At 38.3% G+C, this 19025-nt stretch overlaps 2 protein-coding genes across 4 annotated transcripts in view; one reads left to right on the top strand and one right to left on the bottom strand.

Moving 5' to 3' along the window:
• sez6b (seizure related 6 homolog b) overlaps window positions 1–4205 on the bottom strand; it is a 109721-nt gene extending 105516 nt beyond the window's left edge. For all 3 annotated transcript variants that reach the window (XM_008308659.3, XM_008308660.3, XM_008308661.3), the window contains exon 1: window positions 4049–4205. In XM_008308659.3, the coding sequence (XP_008306881.1) occupies window positions 4049–4124 (76 nt within the window). In that variant the 5' untranslated portion in view covers window positions 4125–4205. The remainder of the gene's footprint in view (window positions 1–4048) is intronic.
• Window positions 4206–17827: 13622 nt separating this feature from the next.
• Window positions 17828–19025, top strand: part of pipox (pipecolic acid oxidase) — a 20614-nt gene continuing 19416 nt past the window's right edge. The window contains exons 1-2 of the mRNA XM_008308662.3: window positions 17828–17950; window positions 18881–19023. Coding sequence (XP_008306884.1) covers window positions 17840–17950; window positions 18881–19023 — 254 coding nt within the window. The 5' untranslated portion in view covers window positions 17828–17839. The remainder of the gene's footprint in view (window positions 17951–18880; window positions 19024–19025) is intronic.

Below are 19025 nucleotides of genomic sequence, written 5' to 3'. Positions count from 1 at the left end.
GAGTAAAACAGTCATCTGGTTAATGGTCCTACAGTCGGCTGGGGCCAATTGACTCATACAGAGGGGTTTTTTTTCACTTCACCAGGCATTTAAGACAAACAACCCTTCACACTCACATTCTACACTTCACTGGATCCATTCTTTGAAAGCCTTTGTCAGAACTTTCATACATCCTGTAAATAAAGCATTTTGCCTGTACGATAAAATGGGTTTGACTGAAACAAAAGCGTCAGACTGTGGAGAGCAGTCAGGAATACAACAAACTGTGCACGTCTCCTTTTCTTCTTTTCACTGTTATTTATCTCTGCTCTGCTTTTCTCACTGAAACGATAGTGGCTACGTCACATTAACTGTGGTCCGTGGTCAGAGGCATCAATCCATCACAAGTCTGATTAAGTGTCCTGTGGGAACACACTACACACTTAGACTTCCAGTTAATTAGCACACTGTGTGAAATTAGGACGTCGCTATGATTATAGAAAGTGAAGGAATAGATTATGTTTGGGTTCTTTAATGCTAAAATAAAACACAAAAATAAAGGATTGTGACCACATGGAGGAGCAGTGGGCTGAAGAACGACGTGATTTTTTGGTGCTTCTACATGACAAGACCCTCCCTAGTATCTAAAAACAATTCAAAAATAATGTTTATTTTTACTGTTTACACATTAATGTATTAAATTGTTTTCATTCTAATGTGATAAAAACATTCCTTTAAGTTTTGAATAGACTGCATGAGCAAATGCCAAGTGTGAAAGAAGAGTGTGATTTCCCACTGTAAAGCATGAGTGTCTGACTGAAGAGTGATTTAAAGTAATAACAGGTGCATTGAGAGGCATTTAAAGACTGGACAAGTACAAGAGAGAGGAGCAGATTATTCTTCAATTACCCGTGAGACTTGAACAACAACCACAGCTGATGACTGAAACCAAACAGCGTTGCTTTTCTATATGATGCATTCACGTTGTATTGGCCTGTCAACCTAAGAACACTGAAATGTCAGGTCTGAAGATTTGACCTCTGTTGAACCCAGAATGATCTCCATTCAGATCTGCCACTAATTTAATACAGAATAGATTCAGAGTTTAAAAAGTTCTGGTCTCCATGACATAAATGAAATAATCTCCCAGCATGCAGTTGTCAGTGTCTGCATGTGGCTGTGGAAAGTATGACATCAGGAACTGTATGAACAAATGGCAAAAAATATATAAAATGCACAATTTGTTTAAGAATGTTTGGAGAAAATAGTTAATACGGTACTTTGTATCTTAAGCCTCTATCATGTCTAAGCAGACAGTGATAATAAACAACAATCCATATTTATGATCTTGTAAATTCTGGGGTTTTTTTTAAATATGTTTTTCAAAAGCAAAACATTTTTAAATTGCACATTTTAATATCTCTAAGGTTAAAAAAACAAACCAAACATATTTAAATATCTCTAAGGTTAAAAAAACAAACCTTGCTTCTTATTATGCACCGACCACCACGGCGATTTCTTCTCATAAACCTAATCAGGATGTATTAACATTCATCAAAGGTATTTTGTCTAAATAAAGCAACACAGTAAAAACCACCTACGCCTCCATTAATCATCTGACCCTCAAACACAGAGTCAGCGTCCACAACATGGACCTGAATCACAAAGACAGTGGAGAGGTTTTATTATGCAAACACAGGTGTAATTGAGAGCAGCAGCCTGAATGAGGGGACAAAACTGGGGGGGGGGTCAAAACTGGACAGACACTTTCATGGATGAGAAAGATGATCTGCCCAAAAGGTCAAAGACTCAATGCCATTAATATCAGACTTTAAAATGATTAAATGTTGGGAACGTCGACGGTCTCCGGCCAGATAAAACAAATGTGTAAAACTTAAGTCAGACATTTACATGTTACGTTTTGGTTTAGAGGTAAGAGAATAAACGAGGTTTATCCATAAAACCCTGGGACTTCATTTGTTTTGTGAGAAAAGGGGGGAAAACATTGGGTGACTGTTCAAATGGCTGCGACTATCCAGGGAAACATTGGTCTGACATCAACCATGTTTTCCAGCCATCTCTATTTTGTCAGGGGATATGAATAATGCAGGAAGGGTACAAAAACACTATCAGCCATCTCACTACTTTGACAAGAGGAGCGGGAGATAGGCTATATTTATTTGGAGCAAGTCTAGTTTTTATTTACTGGTTTATACAATGCAGGGCTGAGGGTTTTTTAATAAGCCTCTCTCTCTGCTGAACAGGGGTTTAAGAAAATATTGATAGAACGAAATATCGCAATATTTCATTTCACGATACTGCATCGATATTCTACAGCATTGAATTGATTTTTTAACAATTAACATGCAAAAAAAACTATTTATCGTGGTGCCTATAGTATCACAGTATATCACAATATATCGTATCGTTGCCCATGTATCGTGAGACGCATCGTTTCGCCAGATTCTTGCTAAGACACACCCCTGCTGCCGAAGTAGTTTTGTTTTTGTTTTGTTTTTTGACTAGATTTATAAATATTAGCAATAGAATCCAACTTACATCATAAAGAGAAAAAATAATTTCATGTTCACTGTGGCTCAAGTTGCTACTTCTCTATCTTTATGAGTGCGCATTTACAATCTTGTCATTATGGGTAAAATCTGGAAAACCGCAATGTGATTTAACTGTTTAGTTTGGTTTTTTTTTCATCTTTGAGGTGCCAACTACACAGACAGGTCATAATTTAGAGGCTACAGTCTCTGGTGAAGAAAGTCTTAGAAATCACACTACATGTCAGCACAATAACCCAACCGATGTGTCCAACAAACTCCCCGCAGCCTTTCCAAATATAACTGTGGTGAGACACAGATCAGGTCCAGGGCAAAAGCCCTCTCGTACAATTTTGTATTTTTCCAGGTGCACAGCAATCACAGTATATTGGAAATGGAAGGCTCTGACAGCCACAAATAAGTTTTGGACGTCAGAAGACAGTGGAAAAGTTACAATGGTCACTGGGAGAGTAAAGAATCCTCAGTTTATTCTGCGCTACATTAGAGCGTTTACTTCTCTTATTCCTTTCATTAACCAAAAGCCACCGTTCTCAGAATAAACAAACACCACAGTATATTTTTGTCAATTGTTGGATTTGAAATGAAAGACCGTGGCTGAAACTTGCTGACAGTCGAGGGCAGAGTGAAACGGTCCAAGAATGTCAGAGTTTTGATTAAATTTAAAAAAATGCATCTGCAGAGCAATAAAATTAAAATGGGAGTTATAATTTCTGGAGTCAAACTTAAGTGCAACAGTCACTGTTTTTTATAGATTGTAACAGCACATGGTACTGCATGTTGAAACACTAAACTATGTCAATCCAAAAATTTTACTATTTTGTATATTATTGTGAATCAAATATGACAAAAAGCCTAAAAATAAAAAGATCTGTTATCTGTTGCAAACTGGCATTTTGTCTGTTTGATCCACTGTAACTTAAAGAAGGAGAGACTCAAAAAGACAAAAAAAAAACTAACACCTCAGTCGACCTTTTACTTTTCAGTAGAAAAACAAACAAACAAGAATGTAGAATCAAAAGTCAAGACTTTAGTCTCACACAGCTCATCTCAAAACTCTTTATATTTTTGTCAAATCACAGCTTGCACAGTGGTCATCACCAAGTGAATCTCGGGAAAATCAACTGCGTGGAAAGCGTGGAAGACAAGGAGACCAGTAACTACAAATGTGGTTTAACTTTGATTATTTGACGTTGTGAGCAGTAAATATGTGCGCTGCACATTCAGTGTAAAAACCAGAGAAACTGCGAAGCACTGAACGTCCAGTCACCACAGCCTGTGTTTGCTGCTTTCAGGGAGAAAACGCCGTGTTTGTTATGAGCACATGTAGAGACTGAGAGGAGGAAACGGCGGAAAAGAGAAGACAAAGATCCACAAGAGTAACATCTCATTCAGCAGCCGCGAGGGCGAGGAAGCTTCGCTGAAGCAAGTGGAAGAATTCACTACAAATGTTCAAAACAAGACAAATGATGGACAGCAAATGTTTAGGCAACATCCCTTACCTTTACCACCAGTTTCCGTCAGCGCCGTCACCACAAAAAGCAGGAGAGGAAAATTATCTCTCATCGCCTTCTTCATTTTTCCACCTCCGGTTTACGCGTCTCGATCTTTTGGCACAGAGTGAACGTCCTTGCGTTCAACACTTTTTCTTTAATTTCCTGCAGAGACCTCCGCCGAGCATCGACCAGACGCGCACCCTGAGCGCTCCTCGCGTAGACTTCAGCCCCGTGTGTTCACTTACACACAAAGAAAAGAGGACTTTCACTGACAGTCCGCTCCTAGACACAGGAGACTGTGCTAAATGAGAGATGAGGAGAGTCGAGATGCTGCTGCTGCTGCTGCTGCTGCTGCTGCTGACGCCGCTCTGTGCTCTGAGATGGGAGCCTCCTATTCAGAGCAGCTCCACCGCCGCCGCCGTGATTTCAGCACCACGGACAGCTCCTAGCGTTGGCCAATGGAAATCGGGCAGCAAATTGAGCTCAGAAACGCGGAATTGTCTTGATTAGCCTAAGAAAAGAATAAAGAATGAGAGAGAATGAATATATGTGTAAACGACAATTACATAGAAGTTAGCACGGGGGGGGGGGAAATGTGTTTTCTATTCATGTGGGTGGGGGGTATTCACACAATTTTGAATAGATGCCAACAAAAAGTTTCAAAATAGATGTGATGATGACATGTTTAACAGTCAATAGCGTTCAAAAAACAGGGGGTGTTATTGTTAAAGCCTTGTTGATCATTGATTTGTTAAAATTCTTGCCTTTAAATTAAAGTAAGCAGAATTACAAACATAATATTGCTAAAATTCAAAATAGATATTCTGTCATTTATACTGTAATTTGAAACATGAAACGTTCATTTTTGTGGACACAGAACTAAGGGACACAAGCCAAGACAAGTGACCACTAACAGTAAGTCAGTCCGATCATATGAACACCTTAATTATCTTTATTATTAATAACATTTATTATTCATAGTAGCTCCATTGTGTGTCACAGTGAAATCACATTTTGACTTTTTAAAAACTGCACACCAACATTCTCATTAAAATATTAATGATTAATTGCATTCTAGAACAACATAGAAAGGGCTTGCTTTTGGATATATTATGAATGATGGTCTCAGTTAAGACCATGCTAGGCTAACCCTGGGGGAAAATCTCTTCTCCTTCATTGAGCTCTACACTGTCGAAACACATTTGGTCATTTTCACTTTTTCATCCAGAAATGTCCCAGATTTCACAAAACTGCAACAAAGAGGGAATAAAAAGTGTAGGGAGGGTAACACTGTCACCAAGGAACAGAGAACATGTAGTTTATTGTGATGGAATAAAACTGACTGTGTGACACTGAGGCATAAAAGTCTGTTATTATAATGTTGAATATTAGGATTGGTGAAGCATTTTTTACCATCATAACACTGAGTTATTTGCAATATTGGAGAGTTTAAGGAGGATTATCTGGGGATAAAGCAAACCAGAATAAGAAAGGTCACACTTTACATTTCCTTATAATGATATATATTAACAATAATTAAATAAAATTAACTAAAACTTTTCAAAAATGTAACATCTGCCATAAACTCACACGTCAAAAAAAACTGGCTGAAACCTAACATTTCAGGTAAATACAAAGAGGATGAGCATCGAGGTAACTAGTGAGGGGGAAAGAAGAAAAAAAAATGAACAAAAGCCATTTTCATTCCTGAGAAGTGATTTGTAAAATATGCATCCATTATTTATCGTCACTAGAATCTCATTTCTATCTGGTTTGAGGTGATTTCCTGTCTAAAGTAACAAAATGAAAGCAGCACAATGCAAATGTAGTGCTTGAATCAGCCTCATGCAGAGATTAGCCATACAATGACCTGCTCATCATCATGTTTGCTCTCTGGAAATAGCGAAGTCTGCATAAAATAGGAATGAAAAACACTCATGAATCAAACATGAGTGTAGGTAGTGTCCTTTTGGGAGGTTCACACTGAGCCTTAAATGTTTCCCAGTGTGTGATGTGTGAGATCTCGGCTTGTGTGTGTGTGTATGTGCGCGTACGCACGTGAGCGTACGTGTGTGTGTGTGTCTTTTCTTAAAAAATTTGCATCATTCCCAACTTTGACGTTTCTGCTTAAGTGCTTTGACTCAGCACACATTACTTTGACAGCGTTGCATCAGCATCCACTGTCAGCACAGTCTGTGGGTTCTGAGTCATCTTCCCACTGCACCTCTGGCTGCCTCAACCCACTGACTGCCTCTGGGCCATCTGAGCTTTTTCACAGCCAAGGTGTTGCACATCCCTCCAGTGGTGGTGGGGCCTTGCAGCTGCAGCCTTCCACTGAGGGATGACTCACATTGTGTCATTGTGAGAGCAAGATTCAAAAAAACAAATGGTTGATGTCCTGAAACACATTTGCTGTCATTTACACCTTTGATGGCTCAAATGTACAGTATTCTAATCTTGACCATGCTAATACAGATCATACTACTTGTCAATGATCATTTTGATCATTAACACAGAAGGTGAATTCCTTTTTGGCCGATGTAATGTCTTCAAAATAAAACATCTTAAAAGCAATTTAAATGTCAGAAAACTCACTGTGTTTAGGTTTTTTAATAGTAAGGGACTTCTTTGGTGTTTTATATCTGGCTTCTCCCTCATTTTTACTGGCTGCCAGAACTCACAGACTGGCAATGACTGCAACTCGTTTGTCCTTGAAAATACGATAACAAGTAAAAAGGACAAAGTCATTGCTGAGCACAAAATAACTTTCATTCTGAAACTAAAGGAAGCGATGTTTAACTGGTAACACAATGTGTCTGCCAACTCAGTTCCACTGCTGTCTGTGGTCAAACCTGAGGCTCGTGGTTGACATCAGGCACAACTTGTCTTTTCTTGAGTTTTTTCTTGAATTACTGCTGCAAATGTACGTCTGAATATGTCAGCAATTTGTTGTGTGCATTTCTCAATTCCAAGCAAGAGCAATGGAGCCGCAGTTTAGTTTGACAAAAGAATGGCCCCTTTTTATTTAAGATCCCCACGACCCCCACGCTGCATCATTCAGGCTCATGCAATCTGAGCAACTTATGGTTTAATTTCCTCCGCTCCGTGCAATCTCCTCAGCACAATGTCAATCACTGCCATTCAAATTTCTAAATCGTTCCATCTCTCCGGTAAATGCCTTCATCAAGCAGACACAGAGAAATTAAATGCAAATAGACACCGGCAGAGTGTATGTGACGGAATATCATTTTTCAGCAGAATCAGAGCTATTTTTGAACACGATAAACAAACACTGTACGATGATGGTTCAGTTAAAGATGTGACTTCAGCACAGAGTGGGTTTGACACACGGATGACTCACTCAATCAAATGTTTAAAGATAGATTGTATCTTTTGCTATGTACATCTGATGATGTTGTTGAAGTTAAACTTAAAAATTGGTCAAAATATTCCCAGAGCTTCTGAAGGCACGACATAAAAAAAAAACTGGACGGGTGAGGAATCTCGAAGGTTTGTTTGGATAAGATGACCTGGATCAACCTACACAGACGTGTGGTTCATCCAACTGTATTGTAGATTTACACACATGTAGGTAATATATATATTAGCCAGGTTTAAACCAGTGTTAATGTTAGACAGATAGATAGATAGATAGATAGATGGATAGGTCACCTGATAATACCTTCCTGCATTACATTATTTGTCCCTACAAGAACTCTAGGAATATGAAGAGGGAGGTTCATTGGCTTAACAAAAGACCTACTTCACAAAGGATCCACTCTTCTTTCAAGGGACCAGGAGAGTAGGCAACAGAAATTAGCAGGATATGGAACAGGCGGTACACAGCACAGTGACAGAAAGTCCCATTCCCCTCAGATTACAGGAAAGTCATTTGAGTGGCTGGAGAACCCTTGCCTTCTAACAGCAGCCACACAAAGGCCACTCTGCACCTCTGCTCTTGCTCTGAGGCTTATTTGTCTTAATAAGCGGTGGTGTCATGGCAGCTTCTATTAGACATGCAGCTCAGCTGAATGCATTTCCCTTCAGAACGAAGGATATATTGCCCCAATTGCTCTTCATGAAGTTATAGTGGCAGTGCTGGTCTGTCTTTCAGAACAGGAGAAGACGAAAAACTGCATTTAATCATGATTAATCCCTGGACATCATGTTACTACGTATTATTTCTACAGATAGATGTATTTTCACACTGGATGGAGAACAGAACAGTGAGAGCTCAGTATCAGTGAGAATTTACTGATACGGGCTGTCGAGAGAGAGAGATGTTTTGTTTTGTTTTTTGGCTTAGTTGTCATTGATTAACTGGTAAAACAAATTACTGAAATAACTGATTATCAACCTTTGCTGCATATATTTAACCTCTGCTGCACTGGAGTGTAGGAGGTTTCCTCTTTTACTGTTTCCTTCTCTGCTAATGTCCAATAAAGTAACAGCACTGGTGTAAAAATCTGGATCTGCCTGCACTTATCTAACATTTTAACATACAGTGTGTATTCAATATAATAATATACACAAGTACTAAATCCATTGAAAATGTTACAAACATATTTTTTAAATAATAATAAAAATAATATTAAGAACATGATTTTTTATAAAACAATGCCACAGAGCCTGATGTATCTTGTCCATGTATTTTTAAGACATTAAACTCTGACCAGACTCTCCTTTGCGTTGCATTTACTGGCTTTAGTATAGCTATCACACACTTGACAGCCATATTTGGCTCACAGAGCACAGAGACAAAGAGCAGCTCGACTGTGTGAACAAGGTCAGTCTCACACCAAACTGATTGTGAATTAAATCAATATGGACAGCTGCAGGTTACGTCTGAATAATCTTGAAGGAGAGTGTTAGAAGCACACAGGCAGGCACACAAACGCACCACACTGACAAAGTCATGGAGAAATCCAAAACTTCTTTTCTTTTCTAAAAATATTCTGTAAATTGCACTGAAAGAGGTAATTGGACTAAATCTACTCATTTATGATTTATTTTTTCTAAATGTGCCACAATAACAAGCAGATGAAGAAATGTGCAATATGCTTCTATTGACCAAGATGCTTTTAGAAGGGTATAATTAACCTTGTTAATTCATAGATTAACGATGCATCATTTAGGTTGTACCGTGTGTTCCATCCAAAGCAGATATATTGATGCAAGACTTAGCACTCTCTGTAGTGCCACTCAGAACATGCAGAGTCCAGTTAAGTAGGAACACAGTTGTTCCAGAACAGTGTTCTCAGTGGAGTGGATCAAGGTGTTTTGTACAAAATGCTAAAAATAACTATAAATATAACTTTAATGTAGAAAATGTGAGAAATAATTTTACTGAATAAAAGTAGTGAGTTGTGTTTCCACCCACTGGTATGAAATATACATCTATTTCCACAATGCACAACCCAAAGCTGTGAGTCTTTAGACTATACCGATTAATGTCCCTGTATTTTGGTTCCAAGTCAAAGGAAACCCTTCAACACAGCAACAACAACACAACAGCTACACAACCTCCATGAGGTCATGTCCTCACATTCATGCTTTTGCAAATGCAAGAAAATGTATGTTGACCATCGTGTGTATGTTTTTAGCAAACAGTGAATAACTATATGATTAGAAGTGAAGCAGATATTTAAGAAGAAAGGACTCATTACTTAACTTAATGTCCAATTTCATAAGGTTTAAACCAAAAATGATGCAACTGCGTCATTAACATTTGAATAGTTTTAGGTCCAGGGTTTTGGGGCTTATTAAAAGCTAAATAGGAAATATATAGAAAAGACTTATTGCATCGCTAATGTAATGTAATGTAATTGCAAAATATTGACAAATAAAAATGTTCACACATTTTTAAACCAATCATTAATATGTCACAAAGAAACCTGGAGTTTTTTCACAGTCACCTTCAGATTCATCACAGCGGCCGTCTCAGCATAATTACCTGTGTTATCAATTTAAAAAAAAGAAAATCAATGATTGAATGTTTTATTTATCATGTAAACGTAGATTCATCTCCTGTTCTGCTCTGCTGCTAATACAAATGGAGGGTGTGCGCTGTCTGTGGTGCTGAACTGGAAAACATCAGACTGTCTACATGCTGACACACGTAACAAAGATGCAAACATGCATGTCCAGCAGGTTGTCTCAATATATATTATCTCAGACTGTCTACATACTGACACACGTAACAAAGATATCCAGCAGGTTGTCTCAATATATATTATATATAATATACTATATTCAACACATATATACATATACAACACACATATATATAATTTAAAAAATAATGTAGTTGATTTATATTTTCCTTCCTTTAACGTTTATATTTTGTCATATATGCGGGCCTGTATGTTGAGGTCCGTCTGTCCTACACAATAGAGCCTTTGTTTTTAAAGTGACTAGAGAAGTGCGTCAGGCTTTAAGCCCCCTTCATCTGCAGTCATATCTGTCACCGCTGGAAATAACACTGCATTCTGTTCATGTGTCTGATGGGAAAGCAAACATAATCACACTTGGCAGCAGGAACACTTAGGTTTGAAGGACATGCCTCGTAGCAGAAAGGCAATGTTTCACTTGGCTCTTTACATGTCAGCGTCCAACAAAAACTACTGAACCTGCAGCTTCTCAGGCCCAGAACCTCATTTGTTTTTCCCACATATACAATCATGAAGGAGATATTTATTCATTTTGCTGGGTCAGCTCATAGTGTAAGATACAGTATGTACATGTAGCATCTTAACACAGCAGCTGTGGCAGGTGGGTGTGCTGTGATAAAAGAAGGGGGAGGCGCTATTACAGGGAGGGGAAGATTGAACGTACATTAAATCAGATTAAGAATGAAATGAATTGTTTTATTTTTTTAACTTGGAAATGACCCTGACTGAAGTCATCTTAATATGTTCTGTATATACAAATGTTTACTGAAATAAATACTTCTTACTTTTGGATGAGAAATGATTAAAATGGTTTTGTATGGATTAAAAATGTCATTTATACAGTTTTATCACAAAGACTTAATTCATATTTTTAGTCAATGTGTCCAGTTTGCGTCTATTCTGCGTGTTCGTCTGGATTCTCACTTCCTCCCACAGTTTCCTGACATGCAGATTAGAGTTTAGCAGAAGTGGAGACTGGTAATTGCCCGCACGTCCTTGTGAATGTAATGTGGCCCAGTAATGTACTGTGATTAACTGTGATGGACTGGCACCTTCTCCAGGGTTTTCACTTCCTGTGTTTGACGTCACTTCAGATTGCCTCCTCTCCTCATGCGACCACGAAGAGGATGAAGATGTGAAAGTTGAACGAGTGTGTAAGTGAATGAAAAATCCTTGGGTAGGTCCAGCACTTGTAATCCAGGCTGCCACTTGTCAGTGGATCACAAGAGAAATGCTAATGTCAGGTCTGAACAGGACTTTTGTCTGTCAGCCAGTTCCGCAGGGAGGGAGAGAGAACAGCTGTCCCACCATCCCCCAACAGAGACTACAGTCTAGAATAATCATCCGCAGTATCCAGTAGGTCCACACATGTACTTAACAGAACTGTGTCTGTGTTTATGTGTGTGTGTGTGATGGCCCTACATCTACATCCATCTAACAGCATACTGAAGCCTCGATTTAAAAAAGAAACTTCACTTCTACACAATATAAATAAGTTATCATCATAAATGTCTGACGCTGAAAGGCAAAAGTTAAGATCATTTATAATCTTCAATCTCTGAGAATCATCATTAATTTTATGAGTAAAGACGTATGCTTCAACATGAGAGACTAATTTACATTCACTCTAAGCTCCTTCCTGCCGTGTCACAACTGCTACAGAAATCTCTGCATCTGTCAATAATGTTGCGTTCTTATAGCTCAGAGACACAAGTGCAGCCAAGGAGTCACTTTCACCAGGTATTGTCACAGCAGTAGTCAAAACATTCTTTTTTTCATGAATGCCCAACATCACAGCCTTTCCTTACACTGATTAAAAAAAAAAAATTCTCAAATGCTCCACAGAAACCAAAGAAAAGCAATTAAAAAAAAATTAAAACCAGCAGCACAATTTGTTCTTCAATTTATCAAATGCTCCACAGAAACCAAAGAAAAAAAAGGTTAAAATTCTGCTACATCCTGGCCTGTTTCTCCACATACACCATCTCTGTACCAGTGGACATACATTGTCTTACTAGGCTGTAAGGCATCAGGAATTTCACACTGGTCACATCAGCATCATTGAACACAGAGCACAACGTTTTTTTTTTGCCAGAGACGAAATTTGTGTCCATTCAGATGAAACACAAAAACATGATGCACAGAGAAAATTGAAGTGGAGACATGTATCATTATGGTCACATCTGCAGCATACGCAGCCTGGGCATGTGGAGCCTGAGCCTTTATCCACAAACATCTTCTTGAAGTAGAGGTAATTCCGTCGCCCCTCAGTGGGTCCACATCTATCTGACAGACAAAAAGCCACCATTAAACCTGGCAACAAAAGGGGCCACAGGGAGAGAATGGAGCAACTAATCCTCCAGCAATTCTTGTGCAGAAGAGAGCAGTTAAACAGAACCATTAACACAGTAGGGGCTGAGTGAAGGGACGTCTCCTCGGGTCGGAGGCCTCTCTCTCCGGTCACCGGGGCTCCACATTAACGTGGCCACACGACACCGGCCACTGCCTGCACTGAGGACAAGCTGTTGATTATTCATGCTGCTCCAGTTTTTCATTAAACGTTCCTCAGTCTTGTCCGAGTGAATATTTACACAAAGTGCATGATATTTAAACTACATATGACTCGGAATACATTTCCAGCAGTGAATGCCAGGCAAATAGCGTCAGAGTATCATTCAAGACTGAGGAAGCGATTTCGCCTGACCTTTTCAGAAGCAATGCATATATCATACATTCTCAGCCTAACAAAACACAGACACCAGGTCACAAAGAAGGTCAGCTGTCACAGGAACACGGCAGGAACCTCAAAATACCTCAATAACAAAAAAGAAAGTCTGATAAAAGCAGTGGCAGAAACTACTAAAAACTTTTACTTTGTCATTCAAAGAGCCTAGATATATATGTTTATGCTTTTTTTTTCAAAACATTTGGTGTACAGACAACAAACAAAATCCGCTTGTGTACATCATGCTGTTTTAGTGACACGTCATTGGTTCTACATGAATGCACAATCTGTCTCGAACAGAACAGAAGTTGTTTTTCTTTTGTTTTGTTTTTTTATTTTGCCCACAAGGCGTCGGGAGTTTTATCAGAAAGACACCATTACCATGTACTATATACAGTATATACTTCACACAGTGGAAACAACTGAATTAAAATACAACACTGACCCAAAGAATCATTTTACATTTTGACGTCTCTGCACACCAACTTTAGAACCAACTACTGCCTAAGCTCAGGTAATAGTTCATATCCACTCTCCAAGACGATCTGTTTAAGCTTGCTTTCTCACCAATATTCTGACTGTACTGTTTGATTTTGTGTTTTTTTTTTTATATACATCTTTTATCTCTACTATGGTCTGTTTTGCATTTTTGTTCGAACTCTGCTGTAGCCTTGTATGTGATGATCTGTAGCATTGAACTGTGCTCGAACATAGCCTTGTATGTGATGATCTGTAGCATCGTTGTTGTCTGTGTTAGTTCCATCTTTTATTTGTGGTCTGAACTGAACTCCTAAAAGAACTTCCAGAGGAAAACAAAAGTAGACGGCAGGTGTTTCTCTTTAAACAGAAATGGGATACATTTTGAGATGTGTTATGTTATTTCTGGAGGAGTACCAGTGTACACATCTATCGCTCCCCCTGCATGGGAAGGAGATCTGTTTATAAAACCATGTAGTAGATTTTTTAATAATCCAATTTGTTTTCTTGAGTCTCCAGGATTGCAGCTAAAAAATGTCAGTTTTATGAGAAGAACTTTCACTGAATTCACCTCCCAGATGATCCAGTGTCTACTTTGATTTTGGAATTTCAAACCTGCTAAATAAACAAAGCTGGACATGAGGTTTTCCCAAATCTCTTTGGGAATGTTTCTGCTCTTTTTCTTATTGAGAATAAAAACAATACTGTGGAACAAAAACAGCTGATTTATTTTTTTATAAAGCATTATTTTTGTGATAATCTTATCTTCCTGGTATATTTATACCAGTCTATAATAAATATAGTTTTCTACATGTTATTTCCTCCTCTCATTCTGTCTCTGACACTGCTCTGTTTAAACATTGCCATGGTGGAACGATTAATGGTAATTGTAATCTTAATCCTAAAAAGATAAACAAATTAACTGTTAATCTAGTAAACACAATAGTGTTTCATCAATGTTATTTTAATATAATATATATGCATACATATATGTACATATACACACTGTAGATAGATTTATATTATATGTAGCTCAATATATTATTTAGAGTGAGATCTCTTAAATACTAACTGTTATTTACTGTGTTTTTTTCTGGTGTGCAAGTTTTAAATACCACTCAAACCATAAAAAGTGATTCTGTACACATGCCCTCATTTGATATTCAAGACGTATAAATGGGGTGACCATATTTTTCATTCCTCCCTGCTGTTTCCAGGATCCCTGATGTCATGGACAACAGCAGTGCTTCAGTGAAAATGCCCTGACGCTGCGTTTTCTCCCCTGCTGCAGAGCCGAGGACTGTCTTTTCAAACACACACCGTTCATCACATTACATGCACAGCTGAGGGACGTGGACTGCTGGGGGCCCAGCGGCAAGCCTCCGCTGCGTGCCCAGGGAGAATTAACTTTCACTACCGGCAGATGGTGATTTCAGTGTCCTAGTAACACTCCCAGATCATAAACAGTGCACTGAAAACTCATTTTATCTTTCTGTGAACCTTGTGAGAGTCACTAAAAGGGTTTCCGCAACTTTTTTTAGGAAATCGTTGAAGAAAGACAAACGTCATTCTGTCACCATTAATTACTGCATTAAAGATAGTGTTTGTTCTGCCAACGTTGTCCTGGTCAAACAGTTACTGATAAAGGCACTTACATAAGGAAACAACAAGAGCAAAACTGAGATAATAAAGTTAAATATTAAACCAGAGTGAAAAAGGACACGACCTTGACTGTGTACTTTTACAACATGTCCAACATTAACTTCTTGGTCATATTACAACGTTGTTTTAAATTGTCCAAAACAATTTACTTAACACGTCAGATATACTGCAATAGTGCAGTTTATTTCACTGTAGTTTAAATCTTCTATTTTTCTTCTTTACCACATGACTCTGAAGCGAATATCACACAGATGCGTATGATTTGTCACCATTTTAATAATTTTCTTTTTGAATGCACCTATCCCCATTTATCCAGACTTGATACTGGGGCAAAGTGACATGGGTATAATGAGCATCCCTGGTGAGCTCATGCATCCTACTTAGAAGCACTTTGACACAGTAAACCACCCTGGGTTAAACTCTTCTTATGCAACTTTAACTCTAATCCCTCCCCCCTTTAAAACAGTCATTCTAAAAAACACGACCTCTGATCGTAACAAAAATGTGTTTCAAGTCCAAATACTGTATTTTCACTTCTCACACCTACTCCATGTGGTTTTACTGCACACATGCAAAATATAGGCATCGCTTTAATCACACTGTAGTAACATGAATGGAGGCCACCTGCTCTGGAACTTATGTAGTAAATCCACTACAGCATCCTTTGAAAACTGTTTAGCAGCCGAGCAGGAAATTCAGTTTCACACAAATGTGCTGAAACGTGCAACATTGCTGATATGTGTGCTGAGTGGAGTTAATGTTGTGTGGTGTAATGTAACAGGATGGAGACTGTGGGGAGGTTCACACTTTGTGTGTGTGACATGGTGGAACTGCAGGGTGTTTGACCATCTGACCCTTCAAGGCTCTATCCTGCCTCGCAATCCATCTGCCCAGCCTCCTGTCCACGACAGAGGCCATTAGCCACACAGTCCACTGTTTACCCACAATTCATCTAACATAGCATTCTCCAGGTGTGGTAACAACCTCTTCCATCAAAAGAGAGCATGTGTGCAGTGACGCAGTTCATAGACACAGAGATCAAACTATTTAGTTGTGTTCTGTAACCTCTCAAAAAACTTTTTTTTTTCGAAAACGACTTTTACAAAACCAAACCAAAATCGAACAGAATATAAATATTAACAACTATTGATTTTTATAAATAATGCTAAGCTAGTTACAGATCTTTAGTTATACAGATACTGAAGTCAGAGTTTAAGTTAGTTTAACTAACAAACATTGCCTTCATCCACTCATGGTACTCTTACTGACTTATTTTTGGAAACTCCACTGTGCAGCTGTTCAAAAGGACGGGTGTGGGTACATTTTCCAACAGCTGAACAGTGACGTTGGTCGACTATCACACCCTGTCAGGAAGCGGCTCAGTTTCTGAATGTTTTTATGAATTGTTTTTATTTTTTAGATGGAAGATGTTTTATGCACATTTCACAATAAAATACAATTCTATTTTTTAAATAAAGTGAAAAATAGAAATAAAAAAACATGGCTGCCATTTACTGTTTGTAGAAATACTTTATAAAACATGTGCTAAAATAAAGACAGTGCCCAGAGGTCATTAAAATAAAACATCAGACTAATGGATAGGTCAGTGTGTTGTAATAGTAGTGTAGTAACAGGAACTTGTTTCCACCAGTATGGTCCTGCTGCGCTGTATAATTACTTACAGCTCAACAAAATAAAAGTCCTAGAACATTTCATATATTTTCTGTATATTGCAATATATAAAGCTTACATTTCTTTATATGTTGTTATGTATTGTTCAGTCTGTTTAGCCAATGAATGCTGGCTCTACTGTGTCAGTGTGTTTCACCCTAACTCACACTTGTCTGCACCATGGAGTTTTGTGGACTTTGTCAGCTATTACATTTCTTTTTTCTTTTTTTTTTTCTTCTTTTTTTTCACTTGAGTAATAGGTTACCTATTGAGGAAGCACAACCATCAACAAAAATGTGGATTGCCTTTTGTGGTAATGGGTTGGACTGAAGGTAGAACTGACATTTTTTACTATAAACTTCAAAAAACTATCAAAAGAATGTTGGGTTATTTTTGACTCCAAGTGGTACATGAGATTCACTTTTTCCCCAATCACCAGTGGTTTCTACATTTGCAAGAGACCTTTTACTGAAAACAGTTTTCGACAGGGAGTAGTAAAGCAAATAATTCCTTTTGCCAACTACAGTTTATACTTGGGAAGAAGACACAGTGAGTCTCTCCTTGAAATTTGCGTGTGATTACAAAAGGTTCAGGAGCCTTACTGGATTAGATGTACACATTTGTTGCATTTCTAGGAGATTATCTCGCATGTACATTTCAAAAGCAATTTGTCTGCTATTTAAACACCTGCCTGTAAGGAAATTCAAATGGAAGGTTGGGATTTGAATCCTCCTTTGTACACAGTTAGATTAAATTTACCATTGTAAACAAAGGCAGAGTGTCTTTTTACCCTTCACAAACCTTCCAGGCACTGTTGTTCTAGTATACAGACACTAAAACCTTATTTTACAGTCCTAAATTCCATCTGTTCTTCGAAACGCAATTATTTCTCGACTTCTCAACTACGAGCACAAAACCAGGGGGAAAGTCCTGACATGATTCAGCGCAACCATGTGCCTGCCAGTCTTTACTCAGGGTCTATTTTTCCCTTAGACACAGCTGGTTCCTCCTCCACTTTCTCGTAGCCCACACTGGTTTGAGTCGGTTTAAATGGCAGCTTGTGTCCGCTGGTGCTTTTAAGTTGAGACAAAGATGTCGACTGAAGGCGAATATGACTGTATAGTGATCGGGGCCGGAGTGCAGGGCTCTTTCACGGCCCATGAGTTGGTGAAGAAGAAGCAGAGGACTCTTCTGCTGGAGCAGGTGTGTGTGTGTGCTGAACACAAATATTAATATACTGTGTAATATTATGGCCGTATTAGTCAGGTTTAGATTTAAATAAGGATTTTTTTAAAAACAGTTAATGCAACGATAAACACTTTTTAAGTATCCGGGTGTAAATAATATTACTTACATTTTTAGTGTTTTGCATGCATGTCATATAATCTAGAAACGTTAATCACAGTACTCCTGAACACATTTAGCAATTTTTTAAAATTCAAATTAAAGCCATATGCATTTTGGTACAAGTTTGTGCTTAACCTCTTAGAACCTAATTTAATGTTAGAGATGGCAGATGAGAAAGAACAAAACATTGTTTATAATAACGTTTCCAACTGTTAGCTATAAATAGGGTATATAACAATGTGTGCAAAAGTGGAACAAACAGAAAATAAAAAAATTAATCTTGCACAGCAGTGGTGTTGAGACAATTACCATGACATATGTTAGTGACCAAGTTTAGTCTAAAAGTGGCTGAACAGGAATGGATGATAATAATAATTATAATAACACAAAAACAACAAATAAAATACTAACTTAACTTCAGTTTAGAATTACAGGTCCAAGCTAGACTTAAATGTGCCAAGTCAGTCACAATGACTTGGCACATTTAACACTGTGTTTAGTCCTGGTTCACAACCAGGAAATAGTTCAGTACTGTCAAAGAACATATCTCAGAGGCCAACAAATGTCATACTGGTCTGTATAGAGTCCTGGGTTACATCCCATAGACAGCCTTTGCAGTGAACTGACAGGCTCTCTGCCTTGAACAACATAAAGGCTGTAAATAGTAGGCTGAAAAAATGTAAACGCTTCCTGGAAACGTATCCAGAATAAAGGCACACATCGTGTGATCGTCCTTGAACCACAATTATTTTACTCAAGCGATTTACAAATTGACACCGTTTCCAGTTCATCCTGCCTCATACACGTGGAAGCTCGCATGGCCAGACCCGTATCATCCGCAAGGCCTACGAGCTGGACTTCTACACTCAATTAATGCACGAGAGCTACGAGATGTGGGCTCAGCTGGAGAGTGAGTCGGGTGTCAAACTGT

The sequence above is a fragment of the Cynoglossus semilaevis genome, chromosome 4 (genome assembly GCF_000523025.1).
Source record: "Cynoglossus semilaevis isolate Cse_v1.0 chromosome 4, Cse_v1.0, whole genome shotgun sequence".
In the NCBI taxonomy this organism is placed as follows: Eukaryota; Metazoa; Chordata; class Actinopteri; order Pleuronectiformes; family Cynoglossidae; genus Cynoglossus; species Cynoglossus semilaevis.
This window is presented reverse-complemented; position numbering and strand designations above follow the sequence as displayed.